The 16,045-nt window shown below is 39.1% G+C and overlaps 1 protein-coding gene across 3 annotated transcripts in view; it reads right to left on the bottom strand.

Moving 5' to 3' along the window:
* The window catches only part of LOC126823786 (potassium voltage-gated channel subfamily C member 1), a 110,750-nt gene that overhangs the window by 33,655 nt on the left and 61,050 nt on the right, over positions 1-16,045 (bottom strand). For all 3 annotated transcript variants that reach the window (XM_050552769.1, XM_050552770.2, XM_050552768.2), the window contains exon 2: positions 14,592-15,353. In XM_050552769.1, coding sequence (XP_050408726.1) covers positions 14,592-15,353 — 762 coding nt within the window. The remainder of the gene's footprint in view (positions 1-14,591; positions 15,354-16,045) is intronic.

The raw sequence follows: 16,045 nt of genomic DNA, 5'->3' as shown, positions 1-16,045 counted from the left end.
GTTAATTCAAGATCCTAGACATGCGAGATTTATTGGATACCAATACAAAACTTCACGAGAAATGTTGACCTTAATTTAACTTTGTATATAATGAGAAATGGTATCGGGTGTTTTATAAAGAATTGGTACACCCTGCTTAATGCATGACACCCGACGCTGCTAAATTGGGCGATAATTTTAACTTTTAAAAGTGGTGTGGATTTATCGATTACGTAACTACGACAATTATCGAAGATTTATTTGATTGTTAGATCATACGATTAAAGGAAGCAGTTGTACAAAGATGAAGGACGGGATACGGAGATTATCGAAGGTTTATTTGTCAGATCAGACGACACACCGAAGAAGTTGAACAAAGATGAAGGCGGGGATACGGAGATTACCGAGTTCTCTAAAATAGTGTCATACATTATTCTAGCATGAGGTGTTGGTGTGGGACTCTGGAACGGACAACGTCACTAATAAACCAAAAAATCGCTTTTGTGTTGGTTCCACACCTCTAACAAGATTCCAGTATCAGCGAGTATGCCGATGGATGACCTACCAGTATAGTAGCGTAGAAAGTTCCCGGGGATTTACTAGTCTGGTTAGTTGGCGTGTACTCGTTGGCGTGTACGGAAAAGAACTGTTTTATTCGAAATAACAATCATAGAAGATTGCATTGCATGCCGCTGTCTTCATTCGCTCGTCTGGTTCAGAAAAGTAGGACATTAAACCCCATTTCATTTGATTTCATTAGTATAGCTGACTGTGTTATATGTTATGTTTATGGGTTAACCGTATATTATTCATGGCGTCTCTTCATGTCGAGTTAGCCACGAGGAATTAGGCTGATTATTGTACATGTAACGTATTAATGTCGGACAACTGTAAAGCTATAATCGATACTTACAATATATCTAGGGATAAACGATAAAACCTCCAATCAGACGTAATTTAATTACACGTATTTCAAATCACCATCTAAAACATCCTGTATTCTTCTTACGGTTATACTTCCTGCAATTTATCCTTTTATTTGAGTTATTTATTGGCTTACATTTGTGTAGATATGTTAGCAGACGATAACTCGCTGCTTAATTGGATATTACGAAAGACGTAGTGCAACTGGTGCAGTGCGAGACCTTATGACTCTGGCAAGAGATCCGCTTTTGATTAGAAATGGGATGAAATTGGGTTTAATATTATGTTAAATGGAGAGAGAGAAAAAAAAATGCGATTTAACATCTTACATTTCTGCTAATAAAGATGGGCAGTGAACTGTTGCCAGGACAACTACATTTCCGCCTACTCTCCATCGAATTGCAACTGTCAAGCGTTCTATTGCCTAGACGCCTTTTCCTTAGCAAGCCCTCCGCCTAACTCCACTGGCGCGAGGACATCAAGCTGAATAATCCCCGAGGTACTATCTCAGCCAGCATCCCCTCAGCACAAGCGGCGTTTTTGGCCTACAGTTCTCCCAATTTCTACGTTCACGCACGGATATATACGAGCGGCGATGAAAATTATTAATTTTGACTAAGGTAAACATATTTTGGCTAACTCTTGTATTTGCGTCAACTGTTCATTTATTCCAGAATTACGTGTGCAATATACAGCGTCGGATTAACAATTGGGGGGGGCGGGAGCCGGGACTTTGGGCATGTGGGGGGCACCCAACCTAACACAAGTGGCTTTAGTCATATCAGCGCTAAGAAACCTCGACCGTAGTTGATTTTTGACGATCGGCGAACAGGACTTAAATTTGAATGAGTTTTGTTGGAACCAAAAGTCGAAATATTGTAAGTAAATACGGAAATTACACATACTATACACACCACCGGTAGAAAAAAGGAAACACTATAATGACATTTTTGACAGATTCTGCGTTCAAAACTCGAATATAAATGGGTTAAAAGTTAGCTTGACTCAACCTCCAAGTAGCACAACAAGTTGTAACCAAAATATTGCCTCTAAGAGAATTTCCCATTAAATAAACAAAAAAAGAAACACGGATACAAGTCGAAAGTACGACGCGGCATCGCTGGATTTACATCAAAGTCTCGGATGCCAACAGCAACACGTCCCATTGTCCAGGACTTTGAAAATGCGATGGTGAGCTTCGGAGGGCCCCGTCACTTCTACTAGCAGATGTAATCCTGGGTCCGACCATGCTCACATCGCTTTTCCCGCAATTGAGACTTTATGTAGGGTCCCCCTGATGTCAGAGGCCCTGGGGCCTGGTCCCCATCATGACCCGTTTTTATTCCCATCATGGCAATATATCAAGCTTTTCGCCCTACCAACCACCAAAGACACTTTACTTGTCAGTCAGGCAGGTGCATTCTCAGACACGTTAAAACCAGGTTTGGAAATCCCGAAGTTTTTTTCTCGGTTGTGTTGAGCCATTTTGATGAAAAAAAAAGACTTATCAAATATAGCGACGTTCGGCGTTATTATCGACAATAACCTGTATAGTTAATCCCGACCATCTACGCTTTTATACTAGTTCGGCTAGGTGATAGGAAATTACTGGGACTTTTGTTTACATTTTGCCGAAACATAGACATGTTAATGCGATCACATCGTAGACATGTTGTTAATGAGATTACATCCTAGACAAATATTAGTATAATAAAGACGCCGTGGTTTTATGTATTAATTCTGATCACTGACTTTACATAAAAAAAGATCAACGGATTTAGTTCCTTTCGTTTTATGATTTATCAAACGCCGTCCACCATAACCTGATGAATATTTGTTTTATTCCCGGCTATATGTAATCAATCTTATGTACTCTATGTTTGTTGAGATAAGAACCAATAATTTACATTAGGTGTATGAAACAGACCATCCATGTTGGAATTACGGGATCTGACGATTTCAATGCATAATGAATTGACTTGGGTTTAACGTCTTGTCAACAAAATACTTTTGAGACGAATATATAGTCATTTTTATTTCTGTGCAATGAGAGTTGGGAAAATTTTGCCAGGACAGTGGGGTTTATGCATAATGGCTAAGTTGTCAAGACGCTGGCTCGCTATCCTGGAGGTCGCGTGTTCGAACCCTGCATTGACCGACAAAGATCATCGGGATTTCCCGACGTGGTTTCCCCTTGTCAGTGGTGCAGCACGGAGGGCCTGACAGGGACAGTTGTCTAGTCGTTCGGACGAAACGAAAAAACGAGGTCCCGTGTACGCATTGACGCGCACATAAAAGATCCCTTGGCAGTTGGAATTCGATATAAGAGTAGGCCATAGTAGCGCTACCAGGGCAAAATTTCCCTCATAACACACCGTATGATGCCCGTCTTCATTAGCCCAGTTGGAGCAGAACAGTAGGGCGTTAAACCCCATTTCATTAGCCCAGTTGGAGCAGAACAGTAGGGCGTTAAACCCCATTTCATTTTTCTAATTAACAATGCCCTTTCGTTCCATCCGAACAATTAGGCACACTTTCAGAGGTGTGAAAGATACAGTTTGTATGACAGGGAATATATACAGAGAGCGTAATTTTCTCCCAGTGTAGGTCTATGCAGTGATATGTATATGGTAACATAATGTTAACTCTTTCTACCAAATAAAAATACAGTGATCGTTCAACTCGGCTTTCAGTTGAATATCCGAAACCCATGGTGGCGTGTCATGTTAACCTAACAACTACATCCGCCATGCCAAATTCACGCGCAATCGATGGGTATTAAACTTTTAGTTGATAATTTATGTTCTTGTTACGTGGGGAATGGTATGTTTTGGTATATTTTTGCACAAATTTTACCTATCCTTTCTATCAGGCCATAAAATCCAAACGACAGAAGACGTATCCTTTACGATCTCACAGGACAAGTGGGATCTATACTTCACAATTCCACAACCACCCCTCTTTGACCTGAACTAAACTTGGTCCCGAGAAATACAATATATTCGTCACGACCACTCATGACACTGCTATGCTGTATTTACAATGCACGAAACTGAAATTTCCGCAAAATTCACTGCCAATCAACATAAAAGTTATTTAACGAAGACATAAAATTGAGAAGCGATAACCCGGCCAAGAAGCCCAGTTTCAATATCGCGTGGTCTCGACAGCTAACGTTCCATTGGAAACGTTAAAATAATGGCGATAAATGGATAAATGTGCTTTGACTTTTCGTGCGAAACTATCATCAAATTTCAATTATTATGGCAGCAGTTTGGAAATCACTTCAGAGACATTCAAAGCTTTTGAAGCGAAAAACGATAACGCCTCGCCATTGATTAATAAAACAAAAACCTCATCAAATAATGGCAAATCAAATGCATGCAAATCAGAGTAGTGTTGATGGAGAGAGAAAGATAAATTTGGTTTAACTTGCACTCGACACAAACTAGGTCATCTCGGGACTAATATATGTTTCAATTTTATTTCAATAATTCGCTTGCGGCATCTACCCCACCCACCCACCCACCCACCCCTTTGTGTTGATTGTCGGGGGGGGGGGGGGGTATGGGCGTTTGCATTCTCATCCTTTTTTTTAATGTATTATATTCTTGAATATCAATTTTTTTAAATTACTAAAAATGTTCGAAAACATAGACATTTTAAATATTCAGCACTAAGGAATTAATAAGGAAATCAATGTTTGCATTCTTTTGATGATAACATAACGAATCTAAAATATTCCTGTTTACAGTTCCAATTTTAAAATGTACTGAAAGTGGATTGTCATTGACAATGTCTTAAGTTGTATTATTGATAGGTTTTGGCCAGGTGATTTACCCAGCCAATAATTTGAGTTCACCGTGTGTTTCTAGGGAGTTGCTGTCTGCGATGTATTGAATGAGAAGTTTAATTTGTCTGGACAAATAATAAAGTGAGTTGCCGAACAATTCCTACAGGTATTTGAATACATGTTCTATTGTTTAGACATTGTGTTATATACCCTGGCATTAGGTGTAGATTTATATAGGATTCAATTTCCAGTTCCATTGTTTTCAAAGTCACTTTGGGTGAAAAGCACTCGCTTCGTTTTGCGTCCAGAGTTCCTGTTATCGTATCCTTGTTTTAAAGGTAATGTGTTATGAATGCCGATGAACAATTTCCATATTTATAATAAGGGATAAATAAGTGTTCTTTATAATAGTAATTCGGAAGATTAAAATAAAACAAAAAACCTGGTACCATAGCTACCATCGTGGCCTCGGTGTTCGTGGATTGACGAATGTAAGAGAAATAAAGATGGCGTCACGAAATCAATATAAGCATAGTGGGTATTATAGATGACCACCATTTACGTTGGGGTTCGTAGAATTTAATCGTATTATGTATGATCCGAAAGTCAGTATTTGCCATTTATTCAGGAATGTTGAGCACTTATGCTTTAATACCATACTGCATATAAAGTAGATGTAGCTAGTACCGTGGAATCAAGTGCTTTTAAGCCAGTGTTTTGTTTAAGGAATTGTGAACGGACGAAGAGGCTGGAAGACTGGCGTCACAGAAAATGCAACCCACGTGATATTACGGATAAATGTTGGTCTGCATTAGCTCGGTTGGCGAAAAAAAGTAGAACACCATTCCATTTCATATCACGAATATTTGACAAATGATTCTGCAAAATTAATTTCAAACTTTTATTTTGATCCCCCACTTGAAATGCAGTAGACAAGTGTTGATGAAACATGGAGTGAGGTTTATGTCACACATCAATGCAAATGACAGATAAATTACTTTAAAATGAGATCAGTGACACTTCTATTCCAGCTTTGTGGTATAAAGCCGTGGTTTCGTATTCGTTCTGCAGCGGGAGCTTTTGGTCGATACATGGAGAAATCAAACATTACTCAGAAAATTGAACCATAAACAACAATGATTATAAATCATCTCACGTGGAGATATTAAACCGGATTCGATCAGATAGATCTTATTAGGCCTAAACCAAGTTATTTACAAGGTCAAGGTGACATAACAGAAGTCAAAGATGGCGACGAGTGTAGATTAAAAATGTGTCAGTTTCTATTGTAATAAATGTGCAAACATATCAGATATGTCTGGCACTAAGAATCTTTATCAATTGTATTTGCTCGTCGATTTCTCAAGTCATTGCATGACCGACTGATGAGGTGGCTCTTCCAAATTTATCTCTTTTCAAAAGGCTGTGTGTTTCACACAATCTGCAAAGCCTCGAAACGTGGGTTAACATTGCCCCACTAACCCATATTATAGTTCTTTTGTTTTGATTTTTTTAAAAAAAAAAAAACAACAACATTTAATGTTGCGCTAGTTTTAGTTAATCTACATTGAAAAGTTTATCGAACCATGTTAATAATGCGCGACATTTATCGTGGTTATTTGTGTATAGGCTTTTGATTCGTTAGCACACTATGCTAGCAAGGCAATCAGACTCATGGATACAAAGAAGCAATTGAGAGTGGTCAATTTACCCTTGTATTTGGAAGATAGTAATATGTTGGATCTATCCCATCGGGTACATCATAATGATGCAGCAATCACGTCACCACACATGCTGCACAAATGTATCAATATCATCAAAAATGATTGGCCCAGAAAGGACAGCGTGATCAAAGAGAAATATTGAAGTTTTAAAAAATACTCTCTTCTTTAATATATTCCACAATGATGAAAAGTTTTCGATGTCGACCATCTTGAAAACAAGTCCTGCTCCCTTACGCACTACGAGTAATCGGGGAAAACGCTTGGATGACATGGGTGGGCAACCTATTACACAAGTGGCACAATGAACCATTTCAAGTGGGGCATGCCCTTCATGATAATAATGATCACAATTCTATGGAATACAATGACTGCTTATTACTGAGAGGCGTTTCGACTAGGCTTCTCTAGTCATTATCAAGCAATGATGCTTATTACTGAGCGACGTTTCGACTAGGCTTCTCTAGTCATTATTGCTTGATACTACTTTTCAGCTCCGACTGGACTAATGAAGACGGGCATACACCATACAGTGTGGTATGAGGGAAATTTTGCACGGACAGCGGCACTACGGCCTACTCTTATATCGAATTCCAAATGCCAGGGGCTCTTTTACGTGCACGCCAATGTGTACACCGGACCTCGGTTTTTCGTCTAAAACGAACGAATAGAATGCTGTTCTTGCCAGGCCCTCCGTCCTGCACCACTGACAAGGGGGGAACCACGCCGGGAAGTCCCGATTAAATTTCTCGGCCAACACCGGGATCGAACCCGCGACCTCGAGGCTAGCGAGACAGCGTCTTGCTCACTTAGCCACCGTGGCCCCTATATAATAAGATATAATGGGATATGATAAAAAATGAAATGAAATGGGGTGTAACGTCCTACTGTTCAGCTCCGTCTGGACTAATAAAGACGGGCATACGCCATAAATTGTGCTATGAGGGAAATTTTGCCCGGACAGAGAGAAAGAGAAATGAAATGAAATTGGGGTTTGACGTCCTACTGTTGTGCTCCAAACTGGGCTAATGAAGACGGGCATGCGCCATACAGTGTGCTATAAGGGAAATTTTGTCCGGACAGCGGCAATACGGCCTACTCTTATATCGAATCCCAACTGTCAAGGGATCTTTTACGTGCACGCTAATGTGTACACGGGACCTCGGTTTTTCGTCCCACCCGAACGACTAGACAGCTGTCCTTGTCAGGCAATCCGTCCTGCACCACTGACAAGGGGGAAACCACGCCGGGAAATCCCGATGAACTTTCTCGGCCAACACCGGAATCGAACTCGCGACCTCGAGGCCAGCGAGCCAGCGCCTTGCTCAATTAGCCACCGTGGCTCCTATAAACTAAGATATAATGGTATATGATATATATGTAAAAAGATCGTACAGTAATAAACAAAACTGTTCCTATGTATTTCCAGTTTAGTTAATAAATGATATTGTGTTAGAAGATGGACTGAAAAATCCGATCGGAAATTAAATGAAGAGGTTTTTTTTTACGTCTGGCCCATTCTTTACTTTGATAATTTTCAGACAGGCCACTGACTGCGGTCTCCGGTTGACTGAAACACGATTCGTTACGACGTCGACGTTAACCCATCAATCGTCACCCACGGATTTTCCGAACTCTGAATTCAAACAGTGGAAACAGCTTATAGTGATTTAAATATAAATTACATACAAATACAAAATAGAGCAATCTATCATCAATGAGAATGGATATATAAAAAAAATAATAAAAAAAAAATAATGTCAGACTGGTCGCCATCTCATGATGCTGTACTAAAGTTGACTGGGGTTTTTTTCATAGAGTGAGAAAATTTCCAGCGTGCTTGACCGTTGCCTGTGGGTTCAGGGCGGAGGGCCTGGCAGGGTTGGCCAGTCTAGACGTTCGGATTGGACGAAAAATGAGGTCTCGTGTACACGTTGGCGAGCACGTAAAGAACACTTGACAATTGAAATTCGAAATATGAGTATTCTATATATGGTGTCGCAAAATGTGATGGTTTTGACTGGACAGTTTATCTAAAAACCCAGAGGAAGAATCTCACATACTTCTGAATACACGACGACAAATGCTGCTAACTATTGTAATACCCATGCCTTGATGTAACATGTATTAAAATGACATTATCTGTTTTAATACTACAATTTCGTGTATATTGCTAGGCTATGGACACAGTTATATTACAAGCATGTGGGCATAGATCATTATTTTCTATTACCTTACTTATAATACCTAAAAATATTTATATTAGTGTCGACACATAGAATAAACGCGTTAAAGAGATTTCTGGGAAATGAACCTAAATATATTTACCAGTTCCATCCCCGCCCTTAAAAGGTTAAATAATTCGACGAAGTGGGGCATCGCCTACACATTATCCGCCATTCTATACGGGAATCTATGGAAGCCTATAACTACCATTCATAATTTCTACATTTCGCCCCTTCAAAATACACGAAAGTCGAAAAGTAGAAGTTACGCCAAAATGTGAGGCGACAGCACGCTATACAAGCCAAAATCAACTCGAAAATAGGAAATTAAGAAATAATACACTGCGATAATAGCGCCCCTCGTTTTTTCCTAATTTCTTATTTTCGAGTTGATTTTGGCTTGTATAGCGTGCTGTCGACTTTCGACTTAGTCATATTTTTTTATTTATTGATGTCAGTAAGTAGGCGCCAACACGCATACCAAGCCATAATGCAACTCGAAAAGTAGAAATTAGGAAATAAACACACGCGCTATTAGCGACCTATCATTTTGGCTTGCTGTCGTACTGGCGACTTTCGCCTCGGAAGTGGTTGTAGTCCCAATTTGCCAGGTCGCATTTGAATACATGCAATTCGCGTTAACAAAATAGTCTGTATGGTAAAGTCTAGTATTGAAGGCGATATTAGCGACCTATGATTTTGAATTGCTGTCGTGCTGTCGACTTTTCGGCTCGGAAGTTGATATAGTCTCTACTTTCAAGGTTACATTAGAATACGCGCATTGATAATTGAATTTCATTTACTGTGGCTTCATACCGCATACAAAATATACAGGTTTTTCCGATTTTATATTATTATTTTATTTCAAATTATATTATCACCATTGGTAGGAAACGTAAGAACGAGTCGAATAGTGACGTTTCAGTACCGCCGCCAAAATTCTCTAATGATTGTAAGCATGTCTTACAAATATGAGGCGGACATATGAGGATTCAGATTCTGGATCATTTACGGTACCTGGGGGATTAACGTCCACTCGACACAAACTAAGAGTTATTCCGAGACTAACATGGTGCAATTTTATTTTAAAAATTGGCGATGAGAGAGAGAAAGAGAAATGAAATGAAATGAAATTGGGGTTTGACGTCCTACTGTTGTGCTCCAAACTGGGCTAATGAAGACGGACATGCGCCATACAGTGTGCTATAAGGGACATTTTGTCCGGACAGCGGCAATACGGCCAACTCTTATATCGAATCCCAACTGTCAAGGGATCTTTTACGTGCACGCCAACGTGTACACGGGACCTCGGTATTTCGTCCCATCCGAACAACTAGACAGTCGTCTTTGTCAGGACGCCGTCCTGCATCACTGACAAGGGGGAACCACGCCGGAAAGTATGGATGAACTTTCTCGGCCAATGCAGGGATCGAACACCCGACCTCCAGACTAGCAAACCAGCGTCTTACCCACTTAGTCACCGTGACCCCTGAGAAAGAAAGAGAGAGAGAGAGAGAGAGTTTAACATCCAGTCGACGCAAACTAAAACATTTCAATAATTCGTTTGCACGTAGGGGTCTTTAGCAGTGGGTAGAAACTGGGGTATCCGCAGAAAACCCACAAGGTTGGTCAAGCGGCCCTACTCCTTTGTCATGTTTAAGCCACACCACTTCAATCAATGACAGACCTTGTGATTTCACGCGCACGTGTTAAACCACTAGACCACCCAACCCACATGTAAGACGGATTTTATAAGTTTATAATAGACCTACATAATAAATTAAATTGTCGTAGTCTAAGGTGTTTTTTTTATCAGACATTTTTGGCAGATAAAATATTTCAGTTGGCGGAAAAAAAATATGAACAATTTTTTTATATACAAATTATTATCCATTTTGACGGGAAAAAAATGAGCACCGATTGCACGTATTCAAATGCGACCTCGAAAATTGAGACTACAACAACATCCGAGGCGAAAGTCGAAAAGTCGACGGTATGACAGCAAGTCAAAATGATAGGTCGTTAATAGCGCGGTATGTTAATTTCCTAATTTCTACTTTTCGAGTTGCATTATAGCTTGGTATGCGTGTTGGTGTCTTCTTACTGACATCAATAAATACAAAACTATGACTAAGTCGAAAGGCGACAAGACGGTATACAAGCCAAAATGCAAGTCGAAAATTAGAAATTAGGAAAAAAAGAGGGGCGCTATTATCGCGGTGTGTTATTTCTTAATTTCCTATTTTCGAGTTGATTTTGGCTTGTATAGGTGTTGTCGCCTCACATTTTGTCGTAACTTCTACTTTTCGACTTCCGCGTTCTGAAGAGGCGAAAAGTAGAAATTATAAATGGTAGTTATAGGCTTCCATAGGAATCAAGGTCCCTGGCCGCTCGTCTACTACGGTCCATCACTGACAGGGCTCATTAGAATAGTAGTTTGGACACGGAAGTAACTGGTCGAGTAACCCCAAATAATGACCAGCAGAGGGTACAGAAGAGCCAATTTCGTTTATGGGGATTGTGTTGCCTGGTAGTATAGTCGTGCGCTATTGCGCACTGTGTCTGTCATGTTTTCAATCCGGAGTTTGAACGTGACAACGAGTAGGCTTGCCTGTCTAGTCTCGAGGGGTACTCCAGTGTCCCACCTGTACCCCCCCCACCCCTCCACTCTTTCTCACTCTTATACCGTTTCGATCGGACATGGTTTTAGTATAATAATGTATACAGAGCGACCATGTAAATTACAAAATGAAATGACAGCTTCTGGGTTTGATGATAATTGATCAATTTAATTTGATGTTTGACTCTCTTTAGCTGACTGAACACTGTACTGCAGCATCGCGGCCTTTATTAATCTACATTTCACTGTCATGTTTGAACAACTACGTCTTGTATAATCAATAATTATGGTGCGATACGAACTGTACATGATGTTGATAACTGTTGTTCGACAAACACGTTTAGATAATTTCATCAATTAGGTGACATATTTTCACTTCTTTGATGAAATACATTTGGTATTTTATCAGGGAAAGTTAACAATGATAGTCAATTAATTGATAGTGTGTATATCAAAAAGTACAACCATAAAGAATTGATTAAATTAATGTAGCATTTGTTAATTTCACAATTCATTTGTAAACAAGCAATCTAATTAAATCAGTCTTCCAATTGGTTTCATTTCGTTTTATATTTCGTATTTTTTTTTATATTTTACCATATAATATATTGTATAGCCTCAGGACACTGTTCAGTCTGGGAATATTTGGTCTCGATCCAAATTTATTCAGGGGAGCTAACTCAACATGTATAAAAAAATGGCGCCGCTTCGAAAACTCAGATCGCTATTTCTCCGTCATTATTTATGTCATACTAAATAGAAATAGCATGACAGGCTTATTCATCGTCGCAGAAAACGACTTGGAGCTACAGATAAATAGATGGTGCTCGTTTCACGTGACTGAACTCCATATAAAGTCTCGATTCAATAGACCAAATGTGTACATGTGCAGCAGTAGAAATAGTCTGGTTCATTGCGACTAAAGAAGAACCGGAACAATTATTTACCATCAATCAATCAACAGAACAAGGCAATCGATGAATGTAGACTAGGCCACAGACGTTTTTTGTTTTGAAAGTACCCAGGCTACAACCTGTGATAGGGGATATACACGGTGATATTCTAGTTGACAAGAGCAATCACTTGTACTTAGAAAATCAGACACCCACACTTCATAAACACAAGGCGAAATGAAAGGAAATGGGGGCTAACGTCCTACTGTTCTGTTCCGACAAGGCTAATTAAGACGGGCATACAACATAATGCACTGTGCTATGTGGGAAATTTTGCCCGAACTGCGATTGATGATTACAAACAACCTCTACCCTCACAAATAATAGGGAGATGTCCATATTGTGTCGCGGATAAATTGATATTCATGTCACTGTGTCTTTTTGCAACAAATTTTCTACAGGGCGAGCGAGGAGATTGCTGATAATACGGCATAACTATCGCGATGAGAAGATAATTACGGGTTACGACTCCTCCAGGTTAAAAATCCACACGTGGTTACGACTCCGCGTGGTTACGACTCCATCTAGGTTACGAGGTGTTTGGCTTCCAGTGTTTTAAACATTTATAAATGATGTATGTTGAATGTAACGATGGGTAATTATCAATAGACAATACATGAGAAGGTTTATATTGACCATAATATATTACATTATATACACGAATTACGTCTATAATACAGTCATTAGTCGCAATTAGCAGAGACTGTGAAAAATGAAATGGGGTTTAACGTCTTGCCGTATGTTATGAGTGAAATTCTGCTCTGCCCTGGTTTTATTCGCGAGGCACTGCGGCTGCTACAATGATTAAAATACATATCTATATTTCGTTTCGTTTTTTTATACCTTCGATGGCCTACACTACATGAAGACCTGACCAGTTTTACTGGAAGGTCGCGTAAGGGGCTGTACGAGTGGCTTTTGATACTATGACGTTAGATATTGGTTAATCAATCAGCGTTGACGTTTCTAGTGATTTACCCAGTTCCGTGCATGACACGCCAAGAAGTCGTCGTAACAGATGGTTTCATTGGCTAATCCAGATCTGTGTTTTAATCAGATTGTGAGAAGCAGAAATTGCGCCAGATCAGTAACCCATATTCATGATTTAAATTTAACAATAAACAAGGACAATTTAACAATACATAAGGATAGCACCTTCTTGATTTAAATTTAACATAAATAAGAACAACACCTTCTTGATTTAAATTTAACATAAATCAGGACAGCACCTTCTTGATTTAAATTTAACATAAATAATGACAGCACCTTCCTGATTTAAATTTAACATAAATAAGGACAACACCTTGATTTAAATTTAACATAAATAAGGACAACACCTTCCTGGTTCAAATTTAACATAAATAAGGACAGCACCTTCTTGATTTAAATTTAACAATACATAAGGACAGCTTCTTCTCGATTTAAATTTAACAATACACAAGGAAAGTAAAGTGGTCTTCAGATAGTAATGGTATGTTTGTTCGTAAGATTACATTTTATTGTATACAGTCTAAACGTCTGTAATTGTCTTTTAGTCTGGAATGTTGTGCCTATAACCTAACAATAATATATAACTATTTCTGGTATTGCGAGGCTGCACAAAAACACAAACAATGCAGCACAGACAAAACATAACGTAACAGGCGACCTACGAAATGAAAGAACAGTCTGGGAGTGCCTATGAGCAGCTACTTTCCGATGTTGTTACGGTGTTAATAAACAAAATTTAGTACAAAAGGGAGTTGGGGGAGTGGGCAGTAGACTAATATCTCAAAAGAGACAGTTATTTGCTACATATAAATGGATCCCATTGCGTATCTTACCAAAATGAATTGAATTGGGGTTTAACGTTCTTCTTTTCCGACTGGGCTAATGAAGACTACCGTATCTTACAATTAATCTCGTGGTTGTAATCCCACTTCGTTCTCGGTCACCGCTCTACCATTGTCAAATCCTAATCCATATACAGATTGCGTGTATTACCTTGACCATGAGATATATCATGTTATCAAACCAACATGTCAATAAACAGGGCATTTCTTGATAAACATCTGAGCAGGTTTCCCGAATAGTTGGTACTAACAAAGGTTCTCTTTCATTTACAAAGGGATTTTTAAAAAAAAAAAACAAAAACAAAAAAACACATGAAAGATGTATTATCTAAGATTTAGACAAAGGGCAAGCCGTTTCTTGCTATAATATATTGAAAATTTCATTCAAATTACTTTATTCTGGGCGAAGCTATAGGTGGGTTTCTTAATGAGGGCCAAGTAACGCTCTTTTCGTATAGAAATACCGTAAAATTTGTAAAGAACTATTGATTAAGTTTTGCAATTGGTTGTAACTAGGAATGAAAACATAAACTAAAAGACTTACCTTTGCTATCCTTGAAGATGTGGGATCTTGTAAGAAAGTCCATATTTTAGAGCGATATCGTTGCCAACATGTAGAGTTATGTTTGTTCAAGATAATGTTTTGGGTTGTGGACAATTTACGATCGTATTCCAGTTTTTCCAGGGAACGACACTGAGTTTTCCAGGTATTGTAGTTCGTCCAACAACACCTCTCGATATCTAGTTCATCAATGCCCCAGAATACCAACTCATTTTGTAAAGACGGACCACACATATTTGTTGGTATGTGTAGTTCCCCGGATCTCAAATAGTTCAGGACGGCAGCAAAAGCCGTGGGGTCACGATCAAAGAAGTAATCCCCCGATTCTGGTCTATAATATAACTTTAATTTCTCATCGTTCGCCAACATAGAATTCTTCAAACGCCGCAAAGTTGATCGGTACGTTTCAAAAATATGTCCGCCGATGTTCATTTTGACCGTATCCTTACTCCCACCACGGCGACGTTTTTTGTTGGCAGTATATTTCGGTTTAGAATTCTGGCAAGAACACACATCTTCGTGAATAATGTCATCCGAGCGCGAATTTTGATTTCGATCCGGTAACGTTTCGTCCGTTATCCGCAAGCCACACTTACAATCACATATTGGGGGAACGTTTTCACTGGGTTCTTCATCGTCTATCAGATCGGTCATAGTGGAACTGTTTTTCCGAAGTCGCCCAAAACTGGACTTTCTCCGTCCTCCGCTCCATTCGAAACCGCCAGCCGGAAAAGATGGTCTTCTCTGAAATGATAATAATGCCATAGCCATTTTAAAAATTATTTGGAAAAACTTAGAAACTTAAACATGTGATTTATATACAGTCAGTGGAGCACAAGGCAGATAACGACTTGTGTCCGATAGCAGCATGATATTGTTATGGCTACCACAGTCTACCAATCTAATCATATGGTACTAATAGAAGACTGTCGTTACAAGTTGCATATAGTACAAGTGAAATGATAGGACGGAGAGTTTAACCAATCAATGAGAAATAAAAGTTCACCTGAAGGAGAAAATCCATGATCTAAGGTGCCCCAAGGGGAACACACAGACACAAAATCCTGCCTAACTGTCACTTCCAATAAACTAGAATAACGATATCCCCTACTAAGCACTGCCACACGAATAACTCACAATTGTTAACCGAGTTACATATTTATATTCAATCTCTAAACAGTCCACACTGTATGTAAAAAAATATAAAATTATTGACTTTTAAAATATATGAAGCCAAACATGATACACGTAGCTCTCTATGTCAGCGCGGGCGTCGCTATCTCGCCACGCTTATTATCTTCCATATTCAATCTAAAACCCATCCATGTCCAATAAGTCTGTCTAAAACAGGAATTTGGATCAACTCAAGCAAAAGGCGAAGTTGAAATACATTGAACCTTCTCGTGTTATAGTTGTTTAAAAATCCTACTGGTGAA

The sequence above is a fragment of the Patella vulgata genome, chromosome 6, assembly GCF_932274485.2.
Source record: "Patella vulgata chromosome 6, xgPatVulg1.2, whole genome shotgun sequence".
Lineage (NCBI taxonomy): Eukaryota > Metazoa > Mollusca > Gastropoda > Patellidae > Patella > Patella vulgata.
The sequence above is the reverse complement of the archived record's forward strand: the minus strand, read 5'-3'. Positions and strand labels throughout refer to the sequence as shown.